General features: G+C 44.7%; 1 protein-coding gene across 1 annotated transcript in view; it reads right to left on the reverse strand.

The window, feature by feature from the left end:
- The window catches only part of LOC128477136 (disintegrin and metalloproteinase domain-containing protein 33-like), a 43,949-nt gene that overhangs the window by 3,273 nt on the left and 16,330 nt on the right, over window positions 1-24,346 (reverse strand). The window contains exons 4-22 of the mRNA XM_053458052.1: window positions 22,468-22,546; window positions 21,962-22,038; window positions 21,133-21,322; window positions 20,601-20,666; window positions 19,666-19,737; window positions 19,119-19,279; window positions 18,775-18,859; window positions 13,188-13,330; window positions 12,627-12,804; window positions 11,876-11,965; window positions 11,227-11,422; window positions 10,906-11,014; window positions 10,431-10,635; window positions 9,383-9,460; window positions 7,712-7,820; window positions 7,298-7,415; window positions 6,717-6,810; window positions 6,257-6,511; window positions 460-587 (exon numbers count right to left, since the gene is read on the reverse strand). Coding sequence (XP_053314027.1) covers window positions 460-587; window positions 6,257-6,511; window positions 6,717-6,810; window positions 7,298-7,415; window positions 7,712-7,820; window positions 9,383-9,460; window positions 10,431-10,635; window positions 10,906-11,014; window positions 11,227-11,422; window positions 11,876-11,965; window positions 12,627-12,804; window positions 13,188-13,330; window positions 18,775-18,859; window positions 19,119-19,279; window positions 19,666-19,737; window positions 20,601-20,666; window positions 21,133-21,322; window positions 21,962-22,038; window positions 22,468-22,546 — 2,433 coding nt within the window. The remainder of the gene's footprint in view (window positions 1-459; window positions 588-6,256; window positions 6,512-6,716; window positions 6,811-7,297; window positions 7,416-7,711; window positions 7,821-9,382; window positions 9,461-10,430; window positions 10,636-10,905; window positions 11,015-11,226; window positions 11,423-11,875; window positions 11,966-12,626; window positions 12,805-13,187; window positions 13,331-18,774; window positions 18,860-19,118; window positions 19,280-19,665; window positions 19,738-20,600; window positions 20,667-21,132; window positions 21,323-21,961; window positions 22,039-22,467; window positions 22,547-24,346) is intronic.

A 24,346-nucleotide genomic window follows, 5' to 3' on the forward strand; every position in this document is an offset into this window, starting at 1 on the left:
GTGTTATGGAGGGGCGTAGTGTTATGGAGGGGGCAGTGTTATGGAGGGGGACAGTGTTATGGAGGGGGGCAGTGTTATGGAGGAGCAGTGTTATGGGGGGCAGTGTTACGGAGGGGCAGTGTTATGGAGGGGGGCAGTGTTATGGAGGGGGGCAGTGTTATGGAGGAGCAGTGTTATGGAGGGGGGCAGTGTTATGGGAGGCAGTGTTATGGTGGAGCAGTGTTATGGAGGGGGCAGTGTTATGGAGGGGGGCAGTGTTATGGAGGGGGCAGTGTTATGGAGGGGGGCAGTGTTATGGGGGGCAGTGTTATGGAGGGGGGCAGTGTTATGGAGGGGTGCAGTGTTATGGGGGGGAGAAATGATAAGTGAATGAAGCAGAGTTTTTGTGGATTCTTGGGTGAGGAATGGGCAGATACGAGAGATGTTTTTTAGGTGCAAGTAGCCAATGGGGTCTCTCACCGGTGTGGGGGCTTCAGCTGGACGGCAGCATTGGTGAGCGCAGGCTTGTGGTTCGCGGCCGGAGTCATTACCAGAAACGTCTCTTTCTGCGCGGGGTTTCCGGGTAACGGTTTGCGTGGAGGGTTCAGCTTTAGGGGCAAAATGATGAAACGAGAGAGAAAATCAGAAAAAAAAAGCCAAATCCTTTTCTGCGCTTCTTCTATATAATGATTATAGAGGAGGGCAGTAATATATACACACCCCCCCCAAACCATCACTCGGGGGCATCCACTGGAGATCTGTGCTTCAACTCACCAACCGGCCCATGCAGACCCACCGCCCGCAAAAGCTCAATGGGACAGTACATGGAAAAAGGGACTGTCTTGCAAGAACCGGGACTGTTGGGTGGTATGCACATTTAGTTATCTGTCTGAGTGATATAGTGTACAGGATTTGTCATAAATTACAAATTTCCATACCGTTTCCATGCCAGTTTTTTGGCTAATAAATTTGTATGAAGTGACCTAATTCGATGAAATTAAATGAGATTAAATAATAAAATGAGAATTTCCAGGAGATTTTGCACCGTGTGCTGCGCATGTTCTTTGTAACATCTTCTGACCTGGGAAGTGATGCCAGCATTATAGAGCTTATCCGTATACATTATACATGCTAAGGGCTGGGCATCGGGTCGTGGATTTTGATAATTACATATGCCGTTTCTGAAACTTGGTATATAGTATATATAATATTATACCACGGAGAAGCCAAGACCTGGGCTTTTTTTTCCTTTAATTAGGAATTATACTAGTACCTGAATCCTTATTTATTTATACTATATAATATAATAATAAATCTATTTAATACTAACAATAATATCTGTAATAATGATATATAGCTATACAATCAAATAATATCTATCTCTATAATATAATATAATAATAATAATATATAATATAATAATGATATATATCTATACAATCATATAATATATATCTCTATAATATAATATCTATATAATACTAACAATAATATCTGTAATAATATCTATATATCTATACGATCATATAATATCTATCTCTATAATATAATATAATAATAATAATATATAATATAATAATGATATATATCTATACAATCATATAATATATATCTCTTTAATATAATATCTATATAATACTAACAATAATATCTGTAATAATGATATATAGCTATACGATCATATAATATATATCTCTATAATATAATATCTATATAATACTAACAATAATATCTGTAATAATGATATATAGCTATACGATCATATAATATATATCTCTATAATATAATATCTATATACCGTATTTGCTCGATTATAAGACGAGGTTTTTTCCAGAGCAAATGCTCTGAAAAATACCCCTCGTCTTATAATCGGGGTCGTCTTCTAATCAGACCCCAAAAAAATGCTGGCGCCATGCTGCTTACCGGTCGCGAGCAGCGTCTCTTCTGTTAGAAGCAGGGCAGGAAGCTTGCAGCGTCCTCACAGAGCTCTATCTCCCCCTCCCTCCTCTGAGGGCGGGGCCAGAGAAGTTGCTACAGCCGGTCCCCTGCAGAAGTCTGCGAGTGGGAGATCTGCAGTTCAGGTGAGGGGGTGGGGGAGGGTTTTTGAGTATGTGTGAAGTGTGTGTGATTAAGGGAATGAATGAGTATTTAAATGTTTGTGAATGAGTGTGAGTGTGTGTGTGATAGCATGGATGTGTAAGGGGGGTGGGGGTTGTAGCATGGCATATGGAGGCTGTAATCCCACTGCTATCATCCCCAGGTTCCAGCATGTACTGGCTGCCTTGGCTGATAGGAGTGTGATTGCTGTTAGCAGTTTGATATATATATATATATCAAACTGCTAACAGCAATCACACTCCTATCAAGCCAAGGCAGCCAGTACATGCTGGGTTAAAAGGCATATCATGGGGCTGAGTGGCATATAGGGGGTTAAAATGCATTTCTGGACCTCCAGAAATGCATTTTAACCCCCTATATGCCACTCAGCCCCATGATATGCCTATATACCTCCAGAAATGCTTTATACCCCCCTATATGCCACTCAGCCCCATGATATGCCTTTTAACCCCCTATATGCCAGAGTGGCATACAGGGGTATAAGGCATATCATGGGGCAGAGTGGCAAATAGGGGGGTATAAAGCATTTCTGGGGGCAGAGTGGCATAACTGGGGGGGGCAGGTTGGCAAATAAAAGGAAATTTAAAAAATATATTTTTCTCAATCATAGCTTTTATTAAACATGAAAATAATTTACATTAATTAATATTTACTGGTAAAACTTTTTCCCTATAGGGTAGTCTTATATTCAGGCTTTTTGTTTTTTTCCTAAATTAATATTTTGATTTTGGGGGGTCGTCTTATAATCGGGGTCGTCTTATAATCGAGCAAATACGGTATATATTATATAGATTATTAATAATAATAATATATCATATAGCTATGTATTATCATACAGATAGTAGCAGTATTACATAGATATTACATTATCACACAGATATTATTATTAGTAGTAGTAGTATTATATAGATAGGTATTATAGGATCGTATAGATATATATCATTTTTACTGATATTATTGTTAGTATTACATAGATATTGTATTATAACAATATTATATGATCGTATAGATATCTACTGTAGATATTATTATTACAGATATTATTAGTGGTATTATATAGATTATTACTAATAATAATATATCATATAGCTATATATTATTATATAGATATTAGTAATATAGATATTACATTATGATATAGATGTTAGTTGTAGTATTATTATATGTTAGATATTATATTATAGAGATAGATATTATATGATCATATAGCTATATATCATTACTACAGATATTATTGTTAGTATTATATAGAAATTATATTATAGAGATAGATATTATATGATCGTATAGATATATATCATTACTACAGATATTATTGTTAGTATTATATAGAAATTATATTATAGAGATAGATATTATATGATCGTATAGATATATATCATTACTACAGATATTATTGTTAGAATTATATAGATATTATATTATAGAGATAGATATTATATGATCGTATAGATATATAGATATTATTACAGATATTATTGTTAGTATTATATAGATATTATATTATAGAGATATATATTATATGATCGTATAGATATATATCATTATTACAGATATTATTGTTAGTATTATATAGATATATTATAGAGATAGATGTTATATGATGATATAGATATATATCATTATTACAGATATTATTGTTAGTATTATTAAGATTTTATATTATAGAGATATATATTATATGATCGTATAGATATATATCATTATTACAGATATTATTGTTAGTATTATATAGATATTATATTATAGAGATAGATATTATATGATCGTATAGATATATATCATTATTACAGATATTATTGTTAGTATTATATAGATATTATATTATAGAGATAGATATTATATGATCGTATAGATATATAGATATTATTACAGATATTATTGTTAGTATTATATAGATATTATATTATAGAGATAGATATATTATATGATCGTATAGATATTATTACAGATATTGTTAGTATTATATAGATATTATATTATAGAGATATATATTATATGATCGTATAGCTATATATCATTATTACAGATATTATTGTTAGTATTATATAGATATTATATTATAGAGATATATATTATATGATTGTATAGATATATATCATTATTATATTATATATTATTATTATTATATTATATTATAGAGATAGATATTATATGATCGTATAGATATATAGATATTATTACAGATATTATTGTTAGTATTATATAGATATATTATAGAGCTAGATATTATATGATTGTATAGATATATATATCATTATTACAGATATTATTGTTAGTATTATATAGATATTATATTATAGAGATAGATATATTATATGATCGTATAGATATTATTACAGATATTGTTAGTATTACCGTATTTGCTCGATTATAAGACGACCCTGATTATAAGACGACCCCCCAAAATCTGAATATTAACTTAAGAAAAAAAGAAAAAGCCTGAATATAAGACGACCCCAAAGGAAAAAAGTTTTCCCAGTAAATGTTAATTCATGTAAACTATTTTTTTTTAATAAAAGCTATGATTGAGAAAAAGATTTTTTTTGTTTTTATTTCTTGTATTTTCCAACCTGCCCCCCTGTTACGCACATCTGCCCCCAGGCTTGCCACTCCAATATGGCACTGTGGCCCATGATATGCCTTTTAACCCTCTATATGCCACTGTGCCCCATGGTATGCCTTTTGACCCCCTATGTGCCACTCTGCCTCCAGAAATGCCTTATACCCCTATATCCCATTCTGGCATTTAGGGGGTTAAAATGCATATTATGGGGCAGAGTGGCATATAGGGAGGTATACGGCATTCCAGGAGGCATAGTGGCATTAAGGGAGTTAAAAGGCATTGTATAGAGCACTCTGCCTCCAGAAATGCCTTATACCCCTATATGCCACTCTGCCATTTAGGGGGTTAAAAGTCATATTATGGGGCAGAGTGGCATATAGGGAGGTATAAGGCATTTCAGGAGGCAGAGTGCTCTATTAAATGCCCCCTTAACGCCACTCCAGAAATGCCCTATGCCCCCATTTAACACACACACACACCCTATACTAACTAACACATTTAACTAACTAACACACACACACACACACACACACACACACACTCTCTCATCCCCCTTCCCCCGCTCTCCCCCCTCTCTTACCGGTGCTTCCAGCCGGGGCAGCGGGTTGACGTCGCCTTCTGCTGCAGCCGGAAGGAGGTGTGGCTAGCAGCGGGGGTTTGTATGCGTCCGTCGCGTATACTTTCCCCGGCTGTCAGAGATCAGCTCTCTGATCTCTGACAGTCGGGGAAGGTCTATGCGACGGACGCAGACAACCCCCGCTGCTAGCCACACCTCCTTCCGGCTGCAGCGGACGTTGTCTACGCGGATCGTGTAGACGTCAACCCGCTGCCCCGGCAACACAGAGGAAGCAAGGAAGCACCGGTAAGTGTGTGTATGATGGGGGGGGGGGGGGTCGGGTGAGACAGGAGGATCCAGGTCCCCTGCAGCGGTGCGGGGGATCTGGATCTCAGTCTCCTAATCAGACCTCTATTTGAGGTCTGATTAGAAGACGACCCCGATTAGAAGACGAGGGGTATTTTTCAGAGCATTTGCTCTGAAAAAAACCTCGTCTTATAATCGAGCAAATACGGTAATACTACTACTAATATCTGTATGATAATATATATAGCTATACGATATATTATTAATAATAATCTATCTATATAATACTAACAATATCTGTAATAATATCTATATATCTATATGATAATATAATATCTATATAATATATAAATAATATATATATAATACTACTACTACTATCTGTATGATAATATATCGCTATATGATATATCATTATTAATAATAATCTATATACGGTTATATATCTATAATACTACTACTAATATATATATATGATCATATAATATTTATATAATAATAAATATCTCTATAATATAGTATATGTAATACTACTACATTTCAATGACGTCACAGTTCAGCTCCGTGAGAGACCTCGATCTCCGCTCTGCGAGACTGAACTGCTACGCGATATCAGACCAGTTGGCCCGGCCATGGCTGCTACGAGTGGCTTTCATCGGGGGCCTTCTGTGTCCTGCTGTGACACCGACATAACGTCTCTTGGGAGAAGACCCTGCTACGGCTGGAAATACCTGAGGGGTCTTGACGGGGCACGTGGGGAGAGGCTTCTTGGGTGGGAGCAGCTTGCCGTGCGCTGTGCCTTCCTTTTGGTGGATGACGGGTGACACGGGAGGAGGTCTTGCTGGTTGATGGTTGGGTGGAGGAGGTCTCAGTGGTTTTGACTCTGTAGAGGGCTTGGTAACCGGGCCGGGGGCAGGACGGAGAGGGCGCACAATATTCACCGGCTGGGAAGCCGCAGCCTTTCCTTGGAATGCCCCCCAGGCACCCTGAGAGGAGGCAAATCGGGAAGAAGAAGCATTTTATAAGGGGTAAATAAGACCTACAGCACGGTGCTTCGGCTTGGATCTATTTCATGCCACTCTACAGCCATTCTTACGACCTCTACTGAGAGGGTGGTAGATATGTAGAACAGCCTCCCAGCAGAGGGTTATACAGTGAGGGGATACCGCAGTGAAGCCACGAAATACTTACGTTCTGGGATCTGCCAGGAGTCGGGAAACTGCACAAGGTGGAGACGGTGCCTGCGTCACCTCGATGCCTCTTCTGCTGGGTGGCTCTTCCCAAACTGTGTGAAAAGCAGGGAGATCAGAAAGGAGGATAAGACGCTGCAGAATAAGACGGCTCCATATACATCATGTTAGTAGTAATTATCCCTCACATATGATCTACTGGATACAACTGGCCATCTTTGGATACCCGGCACCTATGGACGGTGACATATTACGGGGTATTGGATGATCAGACTTCCTGTGGTGCTGCTGGTCACGGATCCCCCTCCCCCAACCATACCATTAACTGGAGGACAGGACGGGCCTTAAAAGGAGGAGCTTTGTGATATGAGGTCATATCCTGGCGCTCAGGCGTAAAGATGGGGCACCACTGCTTCAGACATGGACCTCGGCGAAAGGTCCATTTATTGGATATTTTTTCTGGTGGAGGTCTCCGCTTCCATATGGCCGCCTCATGAGGAGCATGACCACAAGACTGGTTCTTCCTTCCTGGTTCTGGTCGTGCCCCCCCCCCCATGGGGCGTACGCTGAGAGATATCTCACCCGCATTTGGCTTTGCTCTTATTCAGACACTTCTTCAAGCTGGAGCCCGGCTGCCGATACCAGTAGAAGATCCCGAAAAGAAACAGGAGAAGCAGGAAGACCACGAGACCTTCATGAACTGGAAAGAAGAGAGTGAACTGGAATCCATATCATGAAGACACACGTAAAAGGACAACAATCACTGGTCATACTGGGAAAATGCCACGTTCTGCCACTAAACCGGATAATTCCCTTAAAGACTCGCCGCGTATTATTTCCTATAAACCAGCAAAATATAGGAAAACCCACAAAATGGTCTATTTCCAGCCCCTGTAGCTTCCTTGTCCATTATTTCCCATGATGCTGAATTTTTGCAGCAGTAACAGCAGGTCTCACTTTATGACAGCATGGTGACCACCAAAGAAAAAGACTCACAGCTCTCGGTGACGGGCCCGCTGTCCACGCTGCCCCCCTGGCCCGGCTTGTCGCAGTACGGGGGTCCCCAGCCGGAGTTGCAGTGACAGTTTCTGTTGCTGTTGCAGACCTGGAGACGGAGAGAACGAGGGTTTTTTAGACACTGGTGGACGATGGCCTCTGCTGGTGGTGGGAATTATAAGGGCCTCCTCGTGAAATCGCCGTCACGTCACCAGAAGACACGTGTGGGTTTATGCCCCACAGGCCGCCCGAAATCTAATCTAAACGGCCGCTGGGTGCTGATGCCGGCGGCCGGCGCTACTTTAATACTTGTGTTTTAAAATGTAATATGGCAAGCCAGATCGGCTATTAAATAAATAAAACCAATAGTATTAAAGCAGCGCCGGCCGCCGGCATCAGTACCCAGCGGCCGTATGCGATGGCCGCCAAGTGATGGGAGCAGCGTGAGGGGTGAAAGCTCCGCCCCCTCGCACTCACCTTTCACCCCTCACGCTGCTCCCATCACTATGCGGCCATCAGACTGCTGGAAAACTGATCTAAACGGCCGCTGGGTGCTGATGCCGCCGGCCGGAGCTACTTTAACATTTTTTTTTTCATTTAATAGCCGATCCGGCTTGCCATATTAATTTTTTTTTTAAAAAAAGTGTTAAAGTAGCTCCGGCCGGTGGCATCAGCACCCAGTGGCCGTTTAGATCAGTTTTCCAGCAGTCTGATGGCTGCATAGTGATGGGAGCAGCGTGAGGGGTGAAAGCTCCGCCCCCTCGCACTCAGACTGCTGGCGCACCGGATCTCGTGTCACTGACATCCTGTATACATAGACAACGGTCTGCTGCTACCAGGGGATGGAGGCCTAGACGAAAAGTGGAAGTAGAAGGTTGGTAAACCAATTTATTTTTGTACAAGCTATATAATATTTTTTTTGTATTTGTTAAAAACAAAAAAATAGGTATGTGTGTGTGTGTGTGTGTATGTAAGTGTGTCCCCAGTGTCACCTCTGTCCCCCTTCAGCCCGTGTCATTGCTGTCCCCAATCAGACCCTCCCAGTGTCACCACTGTCCTCCTTCAGCCCCCCCATGTCATTGCTGTCCCCAATCAGCCCCCCCGTGTCACCTCTGTCCCCTTTCGACCCCCCCTGTCATTGCTGTCCCCATTCAGCTCCCCAGTGTCACCTCTGTCCCCAATCAGTCCCCCCCCAGTGTTACCTCTGTCCCCCTTCAGCCCCTCCCCCGTGTCATTGCTGTCCCCATTCAGCTCTTCAGTGTCGCCTCTGTCCCCAATCAGCCCCCCCGTGTCCCCAATCAGCCCACTTTAGGGTGTGATCCTGGAAGGATACTCATATTCGCCTTTACAATTTCCCTGCTGCTGTGTACTATACTTCCCATAATCCTCAGCCAGTATCATGGGGGGCATTTAACTGGCTGAGCATCAGGGGGTCGTTAGGTTTTTTTACCATCCTTTGTTGCTATTAAATTGAGTTTTGTTGAACCACATTTGAATCATATTTGTATTTTTATAATGAATATGCGTTCAGGAAAAGATGGGCATGTATGGTGGGCTGAATCGTGGCACAACGGGCCACTTCACTTGAATTGCCCCCCCAGGCCTTAGGCTGCCAGCCCTCCCGTGATGCCCCGGCACACAGCGCTCCCCGCGCTTAGAGTGCTCACTCACCCCGTTCCCGTTGCACTGCGACATGCACTTATCGTACTCAAAGAAGGAGGCGTTTTGGCATCTTCCATCCCGGCAAACCTGGAATAAGAGGAAAAGAATCAGTGCAGAGCGGGCGACAAACGACCCGCCGGCCGCGCCACATCAGTCCTCTCCTCAACACGTCTCCACCTTCGGTCATGCGCGTACTGTACATGGACTGAGCACCGGCTGCTTGGCTCACCATACCACCTCCGACCTTGGGTCTAGGAGGCCACTGACCATGCATGCCACCTCTGCCCTCCGTAATACCGTATGGCCCAGAACATAGGCCACACCCCTAAAGTTTGGTGCTAATTTAAAGAAAATGTAATAAAAAAACACACATTACTAGAAGACTAAAACAGCACTCACACTCTCACGCTTACTCACGCTCTCACGCTTACTACTGGTCTCACGCTTACTCACGCGCTCTCTCGCAATGTCTCCATTCCATCTCCGCCAACCGCCTCCTTTCCCGCTGCTCCTTCTTCTCTTGCATCTCCTTGTTCTTCTGTCTTCATCCTCTTATCCCCGTGTCTTCTGTGCACTTCCACAAAAATGAGGGGCTTCTGTGGAGATCTTCGCTCCCTAGGAGTAACTGGCTAGAGACTGCCCTACGTGGACAGCCTCTCCCTCGGCCCTCCAATTTGTGGAAGTGCAGAGCAAGGCCGGACAGAAGACAGAAGAACAAGAGGATGGAAGAGACGAAGCTGTGTGAAAGGAGACGGGGACACGGCGGTGGTCGGCGGAGAAGGTAGAGAGACTGAGAATATCTAAACCCCGATTATTGGCCAAACCCCTAATCTGAAGATTTCAAGTAGGGTAAAAAAGTGCGCCTATAATTGGTACAATACGGTATATAGGATCATGGAGAATATCTCTCCACCACAGCCAGGACACAGACCCTCCATGCCGCGCCCCCCCTCGGCTCTCAGGAGTGCGGAACACCCAAGCAAAGAACGATGTTTTCCGAGGCCACGTAGACCGGACTCCATCGCTGGCGTTCGTTCCCCAGCGGCTGGAGGCTCACCCTGCCGTCTCCGCACTTGGTCCCGGTCATCACCAGTCCTGGGTCCGAAGAGTCGCCGTCGTCTTCCTGGACGGAGTAAGAATGCGTCCCCCGACACTTCACTTCGTAGCCGTTGTGCCAGATCGTGGTGTCCATCGGAACCATCCCCCGGTCCCTAGGCTTCTGGGCGCTGCTCTGGCACTGGATCTTCCCACACTTGGCGTCCCTGAAAAACACGTGACATGGACTTCTTTAGACACGTCGTCTTCTCCCCCATCAGTCACCCTGTGAGGCTCGCTCTATGCAGCTCCTGGACATCTGACATGACTCCTGAAGATAACAGAAAAGTCCCTCTATCTCACGCCCTGACGCGGCTCGGGAGGACCATCGACCGAAGCATAGACTTCCCGCCGGTTGTGTGACCATCATGACCGGTCTTTGGCCCCCCTGTCTCCTGGAAGAGAAACCCCCCGGGGAGTAAAGCCTCAGTACTCACTCAGTCCTACACGACACGTATTGGTCCTGCCCTCTTTTGCCGCAGTTCCCGTATTTGTCACCGGCTTTATTGACGGCTATGAAGCAGCTGTCGGGGGCCGGAAGTGCACCTGCGGGAGGGGATAACATCGGGTTTAAAGCGGGCAGCACAAGCTGAGGGGCTCGGGTTAATGTTTGATCTATACATCACACACTATGCTGTAAGGGCTCCCTTTCTGGTATACCATGTGGCGCCATATGCAAATGAGATCATATATTTGCATATAGGTCTGTCCGGTATTTAATATATATCATATGTAATAATGGAGGGCGAGGAGGGTACCTGGGCCCCAGAGGTCCACGCACTGCTGGTGGTGAGTCAGGCACATGCCGTTGTAACAGTACGCTTCGTCGTAGGCGCAGGGCGAGCCGTCCAGCATATAGACGTTAGGGGGGCAATAAGGCGCATCTCCCTTGCAGTATTCGGGCAGGTCGCATGCCCCGGACATCTCGCGGCACAGAGTCCCCGCCGCCTTCAGCTGCCACGTGAGAGAGCGAGTCAATACATGGGTAAAAAAATCACAAAAATACAGAAGCTGCCGGCAGATCGGCCCCATCCGGCCCCCGTCTGCTCGTCTATCCCATGCATGTTTAACACCCTCACTGTATTACCCTCTACCACTTCTGCTGGGAGGCTGCTCCACTTAATTACCACCCCCACGCAACAGAGCAACTGGCCAGGTTGATGCTGCTGTAGTCTATGGTTTGGCGCCCCCTAATGGATCATTAGAGAATGCATGGAGAGCTTTGTATGATTAATAAAGCTGCTACAAAAAGTGTTTTTTTTTAATATGACTATATTATAAAAAATGATATTTTAGATAAAGATTTTCCTGATTCTTTTGAGTTTATTGTTTTTCTTTCTGGGGTTTATTTGCGTAGAACAGACCCCCCCCACTTCCCAGCATGCCCCGTAGCTTAGTGGCACCGACCTGGCAGCCCTGGCAGCAGTCCCCGTGGGCGCACTGAGCCCCTGCCTTCAGAGTGCAGTTATTGGCGTTACAGCACGGGTTGGTGCATTCCTGCGGGGAGGAAAAACACTGTCAGATACACAAATTCCCAGCATTTTAACATCATGTAGCCAAAAACAAACATTATTTGGGGCGAATCAAAGGGCAAAACCAGCCGGTTCACATTAAAATGAATGCAGCGCCCCCTGTGGCCAATCATTGAATCACAGCATGGTCACTGCAACCCGTCTCACTCTATATCGTCCCATTCATCAAACTCCCAACAGGGACCAATTACCTTCTAACGAATATCTCACCTAGAGTGTCAGCTCCAAGGGCAAGTACCCACAACATCTGGCCCCGCTGACTCCCTGAACCCTTCCCACAAAGAGTTAATCATCAAGCATTTCAATGGGAACCCTTAATTGCCATGTGACACAAAAGCACTGATAGGCTGTTGCCTTAGAAATAGAAAGAAGAAAAAAAAAGCTTCTTGAAAAACTCATTAAAGCAGCCAACTAGCCCCGGGAGGCCATGGATTGGCTGCGTTGTACTGTGCAGGCCTGGGGCCCAAAAATACATTGCACCTACCCCCCCCGATTCCTAATGCCCCCTGGAGGGTTAAACTGACCCTGTGTACTGCCCCATACGTCGGGAAGGGTTACAGTAAGCAGTGAGGGAGAAGGTAGGGGCGCAGGAAGTAAGAGGGGGCAGATATCTGGGGGGGTCTCACCTCCGGCTCCCCGCAGTCACACTCCTCCCCGTCCTCCAGGAAGCCGTTCCCGCACTTCCTGCCGGCCACCAGGTCCTTGGTGTTGGGCATGTTGAAGAGGCACATGCCGCCACCTTTCTGGAAGTAGCTCCGCAGCTGCCTCTGACTGCACGAGCTGAACTTGCGCGGAAACGGATGTCTGAGTGGGGAGGAAGACCGTTATTACTCAGTAACCATATGAGCCCCTCTCCCAGTCATACTCGCTCTCCACTCACACCCGCTCCTCACTGACACACCCTCTCCCACTCACACCCGCTCCCCACTCACATCTCCTCTCCCACTCACACCTGCTCTCCCAGTCATACCCGCTCCTCACTGACACCCCCTCTCCCACTCATACTCGCTCCCCACTCACCCCCGCTCTCCCAATCATACCCGCTCCTCACTGACACCCCCCTCCCACTCATACTCGCTCCCCACTCACACTGCCTCTCCCACTCATACTCACTCCCCACTCACACCCCCTCTCCCAGTCATACCTGCTCCCCACTCACTCCCCCTCTCCCACTAACGCCCACTCACCCAGTAGCAGCCGCCATAATGCAGCCTCCTTGCTCTGGTGTGGCCTCCACACAGCAGCCATCATTGTCGTGGCTCATGCCAAAATTGTGGCCGATTTCGTGAGCCATGGTGGCCGCGGCTCCGATCGCGATGTCCGCGTGGTCCTGGAAGACAGAGATACGGCTCTATGACACGGGTTCCTTCCAGCCGGTCCTGTCCGCGAGGGCCGCACTCTCCGAGTCATTAGTATTGGGTCACAAGTGCTTTACTACGCGTGTCTGTGGCCCCTAAATACAGCCCGGACCCCCCTCCCGCTGTAGAGGTATAAACCCCCATTTCTATTTATTTAACATTTTTATTATACAGAACGGAAAAACATTCATCAATGGTTAGGATGTCAAACATGAATAATATGGAGTATAGAGTATAGAGTATGGAGTATGGAGTATGGAGCATGGAGTATAGAGTACGGAGTATAGAGTATGGAGTATGGAGTATAGAGTATAGAGTATGGAGTATAGAGTATGGAGTATAGAGTATGGAGTATAGAGTATAGAGTATGGAGTACGGAGTATAGAGTACGGAGTATAGAGTATGGAGTATAGAGTACGGAGTATAGAGTATGGAGTATGGAGTATAGAGTACGGAGTATGGAGTATAGAGTACGGAATATAGAGTATGGAGTATAGAGTATGGAGTATGGAGTATAGAGTATAGAGTACGGAGTATAGAGTATGGAGTATGGAGTATAGAGTATAGAGTATGGAGTATGGAGTATAGAGTATAGGGTATAGAGAGTATAGAGAGTATAGAGTATGGAGTATAGAGTATAGGGTATAGAGAGTATAGAGTATAGAGAGTATAGAGTAGAGTATGGAGAGTATGGAGTATAGAGTATAGAGAGTATAGAGAGTTTAGAGTATAGAGTAGAGTATGGAGAGTATGGAGTATAGAGTATAGAGAGTTTAGAGTATAGAGTATGGAGTATAGAGTATAGAGAGTTTAGAGTATAGAGTATGGAGTATAGAGTATGGAGTATAGAGTATGGAGTATAGAGTAGAGTATGGAGAGTATGGAGTATAGAGTATGGAGTATGGAGTATAGAGTATGGAGTATAGAGTATAGAGTATGGAGTATAGAGTATAGAGTATGGTGTATGGAGTATAGAGTATAGAGTAGAGTATGGAGAGTATGGAGTATAGAGTATAGAGAGTTTAGAGTATAGAGTATGGAGTATAGAGTATAGAGAGTTTAGAGTATAGAGTATGGAGTATAGAGTATGGAGTATAGAGTAGAGTATGGAGAGTATGGTGTATGGAGTATAGAGTATAGAGTATGGAGTATAGAGTATGGGGTATAGAGTATAGAGTATAGAGTATGGTGTATGGAGTATAGAGTATAGAGTATGGAGTATAGAGTATGGAGTATAGAGTATGGAGTATAGAGTATGGAGTATAGAGTATAGAGTATAGAGTATGGAGTATAGAGTATGGAGTATAGAGTATGGAGTATAGAGTATAGAGTATGGTGTATGGAGTATAGAGTATAGAGTATGGAGTATAGAGTATAGAGTATGGAGTATAGAGTATAGAGTATGGTGTATGGAGTATAGAGTATGGGGTATGGAGTATAGAGTATGGGGTATAGAGTATAGAGTATGGAGTATAGAGTATAGAGTATGGTGTATGGAGTATAGAGTATGGAGTATAGAGTATAGAGTATGGAGTATAGAGTATAGAGTATGGTGTATGGAGTATAGAGTATGGGGTATGGAGTATAGAGTATGGGGTATAGAGTATAGAGTATGGAGTATGGAGTATAGAGTATGGAGTATAGAGTATAGAGTATGGAGTATAGAGTATGGGGTATGGAGTATAGAGTATGGAGTATGGAGTATGGAGTATAGAGTATAGAGTATGGAGTATAGAGTATGGAGTATGGAGTATAGAGTATGGAGTATAGAGTATGGAGTATAGAGTATGGGGTATGGAGTATAGAGTATGGAGTATGGAGTATAGAGTATAGAGAGTATGGAGTATAGAGTATGGAGTATGGAGTATAGAGTATGGAGTATGGAGAGTATGGAGTATAGAGTATGGAGAGTATAGAGTATAGAGTATTGAGTATAGAGTATGGAGTATGGAGTATAGAGTATGGAGTATAGAGTATGGAGTATAGAGTATGGGGTATGGAGTATAGAGTATGGAGTATGGAGTATAGAGTATAGAGTATGGAGTATAGAGTATGGAGTATGGAGTATAGAGTATGGAGTATAGAGTATGGAGTATAGAGTATGGGGTATGGAGTATAGAGTATGGAGTATGGAGTATAGAGTATAGAGAGTATGGAGTATAGAGTATGGAGTATGGAGTATAGAGTATGGAGTATGGAGAGTATGGAGTATAGAGTATGGAGAGTATAGAGTATAGAGTATTGAGTATAGAGTATAGTTAGTATGGAGAGTATAGTTAGTATTGAAATCAGGGGTCAGTCAGGCATTAATATCAAACTTTAATTACAGGAAACTGTCATACCGTCATACTGTCATAATAATAATAATAATAATAATTGTATTAATTGATCTTAAGCATTGGTGGTCATTTTTTTATTGGTGAGCATAAATACGTGAACGGCATTTGCTTTCTGATATTTCCATTGTTTAAGTCCCTCGGTGGTCTCTCCCTGGGGGTCTCGCCCTTTCACGTGTAATTTTTATGTTGTTTATTTAAGCGTCGAAGTCATCTTCCCGTATATCCCACGGTTTTTCATAAGATTTTGTAGATTCCGTGGCCCCGTTAATTCCGTTTGCGTGACTTCATTGGTTTTATTGATTATTTGCTGTATGGGGGGTCTCTGGGGGGTTTCCATCGGGTGACCAATAAATACTTTACAATTAAACATGTCGGGTTATATTAAGTGTCGTGGGAATATCGCAGTTTGGATCTCCATCACAGTTCTAACAAAGTGCCCCCCCCCGCATAGAGGTGACTCTGTTGTCTCTTATTGCCGCTTAAAGAGAACCTTAACAGCGAATCCTGTGAGGTCGGTGTCCCTGGGATTCCCTCGATATTTTTATATGATTGGGCACTAAATTGTGTTCTAATAATTAAAGTTCTAATAATTATGATCTAATAATTAAAGTTCTAATAATTACGTTCTAATAATTAAAGTTCTAATCATTAAAGTTCTAATAAGAAATTGTAAAATATAGAGCTGCCACCTCTGACATTTTTGGGGTTAATGAGTCTGCGCTCAGTCGATGTGAAATTGTCTTTTCTAAATCCGTCTTTTTGCGCTGGCGTCTGAAGGAATCGTTTTAATCGTAGATAATGAAATACTAGACCTGGGTGTTACGGTTTCATTCTCAAAAAACCGGTGTAGGTGAACGATTCCGCCGGCTTCCCGTTTTTTGGGATTAAAATCCGTCACCCGGTTCTGCGAGCTGCGTATTGTTCCTGCCCCAGATAGAATCTTTTTCTTTATCGTACGATTCCAATAACCAAGGAAAGCTTTGGTAGAGGAGTAAGCATCTTTGTTAATAATTACTTTTTGCTTATCCCGCGTTATATGTTGGACCCTGTGCAGGGGATATAGCATTATTATATTATATATATTACATATATTATATTATATTATGTTATATTATATATATTATGTTATATATATTATATTATGTTATATATATCATTTTATGTTATGTTATATATATTATTATATTATGTTATATACCGTATATATATTATTATTATTATATTATGTTATATATATTATATTATTATATTATGTTATATATATTATATTATTATATTATGTTATATATATTATTTTATGTTATATATATATTATGTTATATATATATTATTATTATATTATGTTATATATATTATTTTATGTTATATATATATTATGTTATATATATATTATTATTATATTATGTTATATATATTATTATATTATGTTATATATATTATTTTATGTTATGTTATATATATATTATATTATTATTATTAAGTTAAGGCACTGGGAAGTATGGCAGCTTTGTGCTACATCTTGATGTTGGGAATGCCCATGCCACCTTTTAGTTTAAGTCGATACCGTATTGTTTCTGGGATTCTAGAACGCCTACAGCTTATTGATCCAAGCAGAAATCTGACGGCCATTTTGGGGTCAAGAAGGAATTTTTTCCCTGGTTAGTGCAGAATTGGAAAGAGCGAAACCGGGGTTTTTTTACCTTCTTTTGGATCAACAGCAACAAATTAACAGATATAGGAAAGGCTGAACTTGATGGACGCAGGTCTTTTTTCAGCCTATATAACTATGTAACTATATGCCACCTCTGTATATACCACCTCTGTATATACCACCTCTGTATATACCACCTCTGCATATACCACCTCTCTATATACCATCTCTGTATATACCACCTCTCTATATACCATCTCTGTATATACCACCTCTCTATATACCACCTCTGTATATATCACCTCTGTATATACCACCTCTCTGTATACCGCCTCTCTATATACCACCTCTCTATATCCCACATCATTCTAACGGCTGCAATCCTCCCAAGCCAGGAAATATTGCGAGTAGTCCAGCCCTTGAACTTAGGTTTTTATCCCATTCCATACTCTTTTCAGGTTTCGCTATCTCTGTCAATTTACTATAAATGTTGATCCCCAACTATTTGATCGAATCCCCCCCCCATCCAATTTAAACAGTTGTTTTAGTGTCTCTGTATCTTCTTTTTTTGCATTCACTGGCAGGGCTTGAGATTTGTTAACGTTGATCTTGTGATATGACACGTCACCGTATTCTCTGAATTCTTCATGTAAATTTACTAGTGATTTTCAAGGATTTGACAACATCGGGAGGACGTCGTCTGCAAACATGGATCATTTGCTATGGATCCCATCCCAACGATGCCAGTAATAGATTCAGATTCTCTGACCTCACATGCCAGAGGCTCTAAGGAAAGAATATATAAAAGCGGGGAAAGTGGGCGCCCCTGTCTAGCGCCATTTGTTATAGGGAAGGGGACTGAGTGGCACCCCGGGGTAAGCACCCTGGCTCTTGGGGCATTGTATAGACCCAAGGCTGCTCTAATGAAACTCTCCGGAAACTCCATCTTCCGGATCGTCTCCTCCAGGAATCCCCATCTGTCGAACGCCTTCTCCGCGCCCAGGGACAGAAGATTCGGCTTTCCCGGTTACAACGTTCATCACACGCCGTGTTGCATCTGAGCCCCGTCGGTCCGCTGTGAAGCCCGCTTGGTCCTGGTTTATCATTTTTGGTAAAGATCCAAGACCTTTGCGTAGACTTTCTAGTCGGTATTAAGTAGCGAGATGGGACGGAGGTTGGCACAGCTTGTGGGTTCCTTTGCCGCTTTGGGCAGAGTTGCAGTAATAATTCGCCTGGTACTTTACCTGATCTATAGATATAAACCCCCATTTCTAGACACAATGTATGGGTTCCGAGACTCGAGTGACAGCAGGGGAGTCCTTGCCCAAGGATTGGGGCATCATCCAGGGCGCCTCTCGGATCTCCCTGTGTCAGAAGGTTGGTGGTTAGTAGTGTTAGTATGTCTGCGTACACGCTGTATAATTACCATGCTGACACCCCCAGAATTCTCGGGGGTACACATGCCTTCTAACGGCGCCATGCCAATGGTGGTCCCTCTGAATTTAACGCCTCTAAAAAAACAAATATGAGAAAATAAAATTGGCAGTTTGTGGCAATCCTGCCGAGACTCCCATCACACCCAGCAATGCTTATTGTCCCAACGATTCCACAAACCCCTTCGATATCCGATCGGGTATCAGGAGCCATTTGCCCGTCACATGCATGTTTACATTTCTTCACAGTATTAGCCTCTGCCACTTCTGCTGGGAGGCTGTTCCACTTATCTACCACCCTTCTAGCAGATTTAGCAGCGGCCGAGCAGCCACTCACGTGAGGAGCTGGGCATTATCGTGCTTCTTCTTGGTCTTCTGCTTCCACAGTAAGAAGTTCCACAGGGTCTGGTTGGCGTCGTCCGTCACGTCACATTGGTCCCTTTCCGTCCAGACCTCGAGGCCTATGAGGGCCACCTTGATATTCACGGACATGTAGAACTGCGGAGACAGCGGAGCCGCCGTTACAGATGCGCCGAGACGCACGGGGGGCTGATGGCGAGACATGCAGGGGGTGATGAAGAGATGCGCGGGGGGGGCTGATGGCGAGACGGGTGCGGGGGGGCTGATGGCAAGACGGGCGCGGGGGGGCTGATGGCGAGACGCGTGCGGGGGGCTGATGGCGAGACGTGCGCGGGGGGCTGATGGCGAGACGTGCGGGGGGGGTTGATGGCGAGATGCACACGGGGGGGGGTTTGATGGCGAGATGCACGCGGGGGGGGGCTGATGGCGAGATGCACGCGGGGGGGGCCTGATGGCGAGATGCACGCTGGGGGGGGAGGCTGTGGCGGCAGACGCGGAAGGGGCAGACACGTCACCGGACCCACCTTGTCCACATAGTTTGCGATATCCAGGATGCGCTGTTTGGTGAGACCCAGGTTCCTGCTCTGCCGGAGATACTGTCGGCATGGAAACGGTTTACAGACGGATACAAAGTAACGACTGAAACTACTTTTATTCTTTTAATAACGTTTCTCAGCGCTTAAGAGGTTAAAAAACATTTCAATGAGCGCGTCATAACGAAGGGACTCCGGGGCCCGGGGCCTCTTACAATTAACTCTTTAGCATTCTCATCACCACCGCCATCCCGGACTTCCTTGCATGTCCCCGGGCACTGGTGGGGGAGGTAGTAAGGATGCAGGGGCAACAAGCTCTAACACGCCTACAGCAGCCCCCTATTGTGGCTCTAAACATACTTTGGGGCTTAACATGTGGCCTACTGGCCTCTAACATGCACTCCAATTCCCATCATCCATGTACCGCTACTACAGTTCATTGGCTATCCACCCGTGAAGAGACATAAAGGGTTAATCCCGTGTGCACACGCGTGCGGCCCGTATGTGCAGGGCCGGCCCTACAATGGAGCCGACTGGGGCAATTGCCCCAGGCGGCACTTTAGAAGGGGCGGCACTTTGCCGCCCCAAGCGTTTTTTTTGGTTGTTTGTTTTGAAGCGGAGGAGAGAGAGAGGGGCGCCGAGTGGTTTTCGCTTACCCGCTCGGCGCCCCTCTCTCTCTCTCCTCTGCGGCGAGTCTCCCTGTTCGGTCCCGGTGCCGGCTTGTAATGATGAGCGCAGGAAGTGGCGTCAATTTCCGGCGCTCAGCATTACAAACCGGCACCGTGGCAGAGCAGGGAGACTCGCCGCAAGACTGTTTAAAGGTAAGTACCGGGGGGGGGGAATAATGGCGTCAGCGAAGTTTAAACTTCGCCCCAGGCGGCGTTAAGTCTTCGGCCGGCCCTGCGTATGTGACATGTGATACTCACCAGGCTGTGATCAGCAACGATAAAGAGCTCCATGTATTTCTGGGCTCCCCAGACATTCCTCTTCATCTGCCAAAAATCACAAAATAAATAGGATGAGAGGGTAGTGGGGACAGGTATGGGGCAGGCGGAGGGGGTATTTAAAGAGGGAGGATCGTCGTCAAAGATCTTTGCTTTGTATGTAAGTATAGAAAATAAAACCTTTCCTCCACGTCCTGCCAATTGCAGAACAGCCACTAGGTGGCGCCAGAACACCCATGTAATTCATGTCCAGGAGCCTATGCTCTTCTCCTGCCCCCTGGGCCCTGGGTATGTGGCCCATCGGACACTGACTGTGTAACAAGGCGAGTGGGAATCCAAAGCACAGCCCAGCTAACGAATGCCTCGTTTCATTTCCCAATTTACTGTGTTTTTATTTGAATTTGCTCCTAGCCCTCTCCTGCCAGGTCACTGTTCCAGGCGCCCACTAAGACGTTTTTCCTGCCAATTCTCCAATCTCTAACAGGGTAAATATTCCTTTTATAGGGGGTCTTACCCTGTGATGGCCGGACCCAGACAGGAAGCTGCCCAGTGGGTCTGTGGCTCCTTTCCCGTGGCTCTCGTGTCCACAGGTGCCCCCTGAGATGGGCAGGTGGTCCGTGCGGTGCAGCGCGTGGGTTGGGTGTCCTGACGCGTTCACTGGTTTCAGGTAGTAGCTGTCATTACTGTTCAGTACGATCAGGCCGCTAGTGGGCGGGAAGCAAAAAGAGCGGCCATAACTCCGGGCCCTAAACATCTCATTAAAACAGCGTGGATACCCCCGCCATCTTAGGTAACATAATGGAATTGCCCCTACTGGGGTCTACCAATAGGGCAGATCATGACCTGAGTGTGAGATGGCCAGAAACATCCACTTCTACATTAACTGCCTTTTTATTACACTATATCAGCCTCTACCACCTCTGCTGAGAGGCTGTTGCATTTATCTAACACCCTCTCAGTAAAGTAAAAGGATGTGATGTGTGCTATTTCTATGAGTTTTTCTCTATGCTTTGTTCTTTAATGCCATAAAATGTGACTGTTTGGGGGAGAATTATTTTCGGGGAGCCTACCTTTCTCCATTAGAGGGACACAGGCCTGATTGCAGACCCCCCCCCCCGCCCCTATGGAAGCTTTATTGAGGGATTCATACATTTAAAGTGCTGCCCCCTGCAGTATGCCGGGCATATAACCTCCCAGCTGGCACTAACCTGGTAATACCTCCCCGCATACTGCAGGGGGCAGCAGCATGGGAAACATATCACTGGGAAAAAAGATGGCCGCCGCCGCCGCCTCCCCGCAGCTTATCACGCTGTGCGCCCCAGAGAAGGAATGGAATATATTACCTGATCCCCGCGCAGGTGCTGAGAGCGACCGAGGAGTCTCGCTGGCCCCGCACCCGGCCGTGATAATAACAATGAGCCTTCAAACAAAAATAATAATAATATTAATAATAATGATAATAAAAATCATAATAATATTAATAATAATCATAATAATATATTCTAGTCATTATTCTATATATATATATAATAAATGATATAACACAGCACTGATTAATAATTATATTTATTTTATACTTTATTATTCATTTATTAAGTCTGTAAAAGCTCTCCGGGGCAAACATGGGTCATAAAATTAAAAAAATTAAAAAATTTTTTAATCTCTAGAAAAATTCCCCCCGTATCAAAAAATGAGATACTCCAAGCAAGTTAGCGAGGGAGGCTGCCTCGCCTGAGCACTGCCACTCAACAAAATGGCTGCCTCCGTGCACGCTCAAATCGTTTTCAGATGGGGTATTTGCAGGTTATTGCCCCCTCTTTTATTATACCGTAGCCAGGGTAATACTCACCGTGAGGTTTGGGGTCACTGTCACGCTCTGTCCATCAGATGTGTAATGGGTCTCTGTGTAGCGGGGGGACAGCAGGAGGCTGGGGGGGGGCAGAGTATGGATTGGTTACGAAAATGAAAATACATGAATATCCGAAACATCAATAACACAAAATATTTACCGGAAGTGATCGGAATGTAGGAACAGCAGTGGGCGGGGGATAGACTGGGTAAGCGGTAGAAAGTGGGTGGGGGTTCGAAGGATCAGCTTAAACGACAGGAAGTGGGTGGGGCATATTTGGGTCAGAGCAAAGGACAGGAAGTGGGTGGTTAGAAGGATCAAAATGTAGAAAAATCAGCGAGCTGGGCATAGATGGGCGGGATATAGAACAGGAAGTGGGTGAAGGTTAGAAGGGTCAGGGTGTGGGACAGGAAGTGGGTGGAGGTTAGAAGGGTCAGGGTGTGGGACAGGAAGTGAGTGGAGGTTAGAAGGGTCAGGGTGACGGACAGGAAGTGGGCAGAGCATAATTGGGTCATATGATTAGAATCTGGTATTATGAACACCGGCTGCGTTACACGTAATGCCTTCCCCCGGGGATAATAATAGGACTTCCTTTAACTACACGCTGGCCGGGTGCAAGTCCCTCTCTGCGGGAATAATTGCCCCGGCATGCCCCTCTGCGTAGGATTAAGTTGCCGCTCGGCTCCGGTTACCTCAATCTGTCCTCTGGAAAAACAAAACTGAGAAAGCCAACTTTTTCTCACTAGTCCCAGGCGGCTGCGGGACACATGGTAACTATTACAGTTACTGGCGGGGCGGACAACTGGGTCATTCCCAGAGATTTTCTGGGAGACACTAATACCCCTCGGCACGCTAATTATGTCAGGAAGACGATGGTGAATAGTGCGGCAGCTGTTGTCATGGAAACCCATCAATTTTCTCTTTAAAAGAATATTATTTAAACAAAATATGCCTGTCCCTTTAAGCTTTACCGTCTTAGTGATTTGGTAAAACTGCATCGCGGCCCCCGCCGCGCAAATTAACACCCCCATTTTACTAATTTCATCATTTTTATCTATTTGCTTATTTATTAATAATAAATTCATTTTAATGAATGAGACCGCTAATCCGCACGTTCCAGGACGTGAATGAATAATGCAAGAGCCCATAAGAAAAGTGCTAAAGAACCTATAGTGGATACACGCTACCACTTCTGCCGGGAGGCTGTTCCCTTTATCTACTACCCTCTCAGTGAAGTAAAACTCCCCTCCGTTCCCTCTCAGCCTCTGACCCTCTAGTGTTAGATTCCGCTCTCTTGTTGTAAATTTTATCTGCTTTCCTGTATCTGAGATCCGCGCTCGAGAACCTGGCATAGAACCCGCTGGGATCTTCGGTCTGATTGGTTCATCCAAGACGTGACCTCACCCTCCGAGCATCCGGGGTGGGGGACTTTAACCCTTTCTCTCCCGGGCCCCTGCGACTTTTGCCTTAATGACCGCCACGGGCGCCTGCGTGACCCCGCTCCGGCGCATGTCGCCCTCCCAGAGACGCCCGCTGCCAAGGAACCATTCGCCAAACCTCTGCCGCTGGCTCTTTGTGAGTTAAACAGCTGGCTTTGGTTACTGTGGAATCGAATTCCGCAGAATTCACAGAAAAAGAGAGAGCGAGGAGAGAGAAAAGAGAGAGAGGAGGGAGAGAAAAGAGAGAGAGGAGGGAGAGAGAAAAGAGAGAGAGGAGGGAGAGAGAAAAGAGAGAGAGGAGGGAGAGAGAAAAGAGAGAGAGGGGGGAGAGAGAAAAGAGAGAGAGGGGGAGAGAGAAAAGGGAAAAGGGGGGCGAGAGAGGAGGGAGAGAAAAGAGAAAGGAGGGAGAGAGAAAAGAGAAATGAAGGAGAGAGAAAAGA

This window comes from Spea bombifrons, chromosome 1 (genome assembly GCF_027358695.1).
Source record: "Spea bombifrons isolate aSpeBom1 chromosome 1, aSpeBom1.2.pri, whole genome shotgun sequence".
NCBI classification, from domain to species: Eukaryota; Metazoa; Chordata; class Amphibia; order Anura; family Pelobatidae; genus Spea; species Spea bombifrons.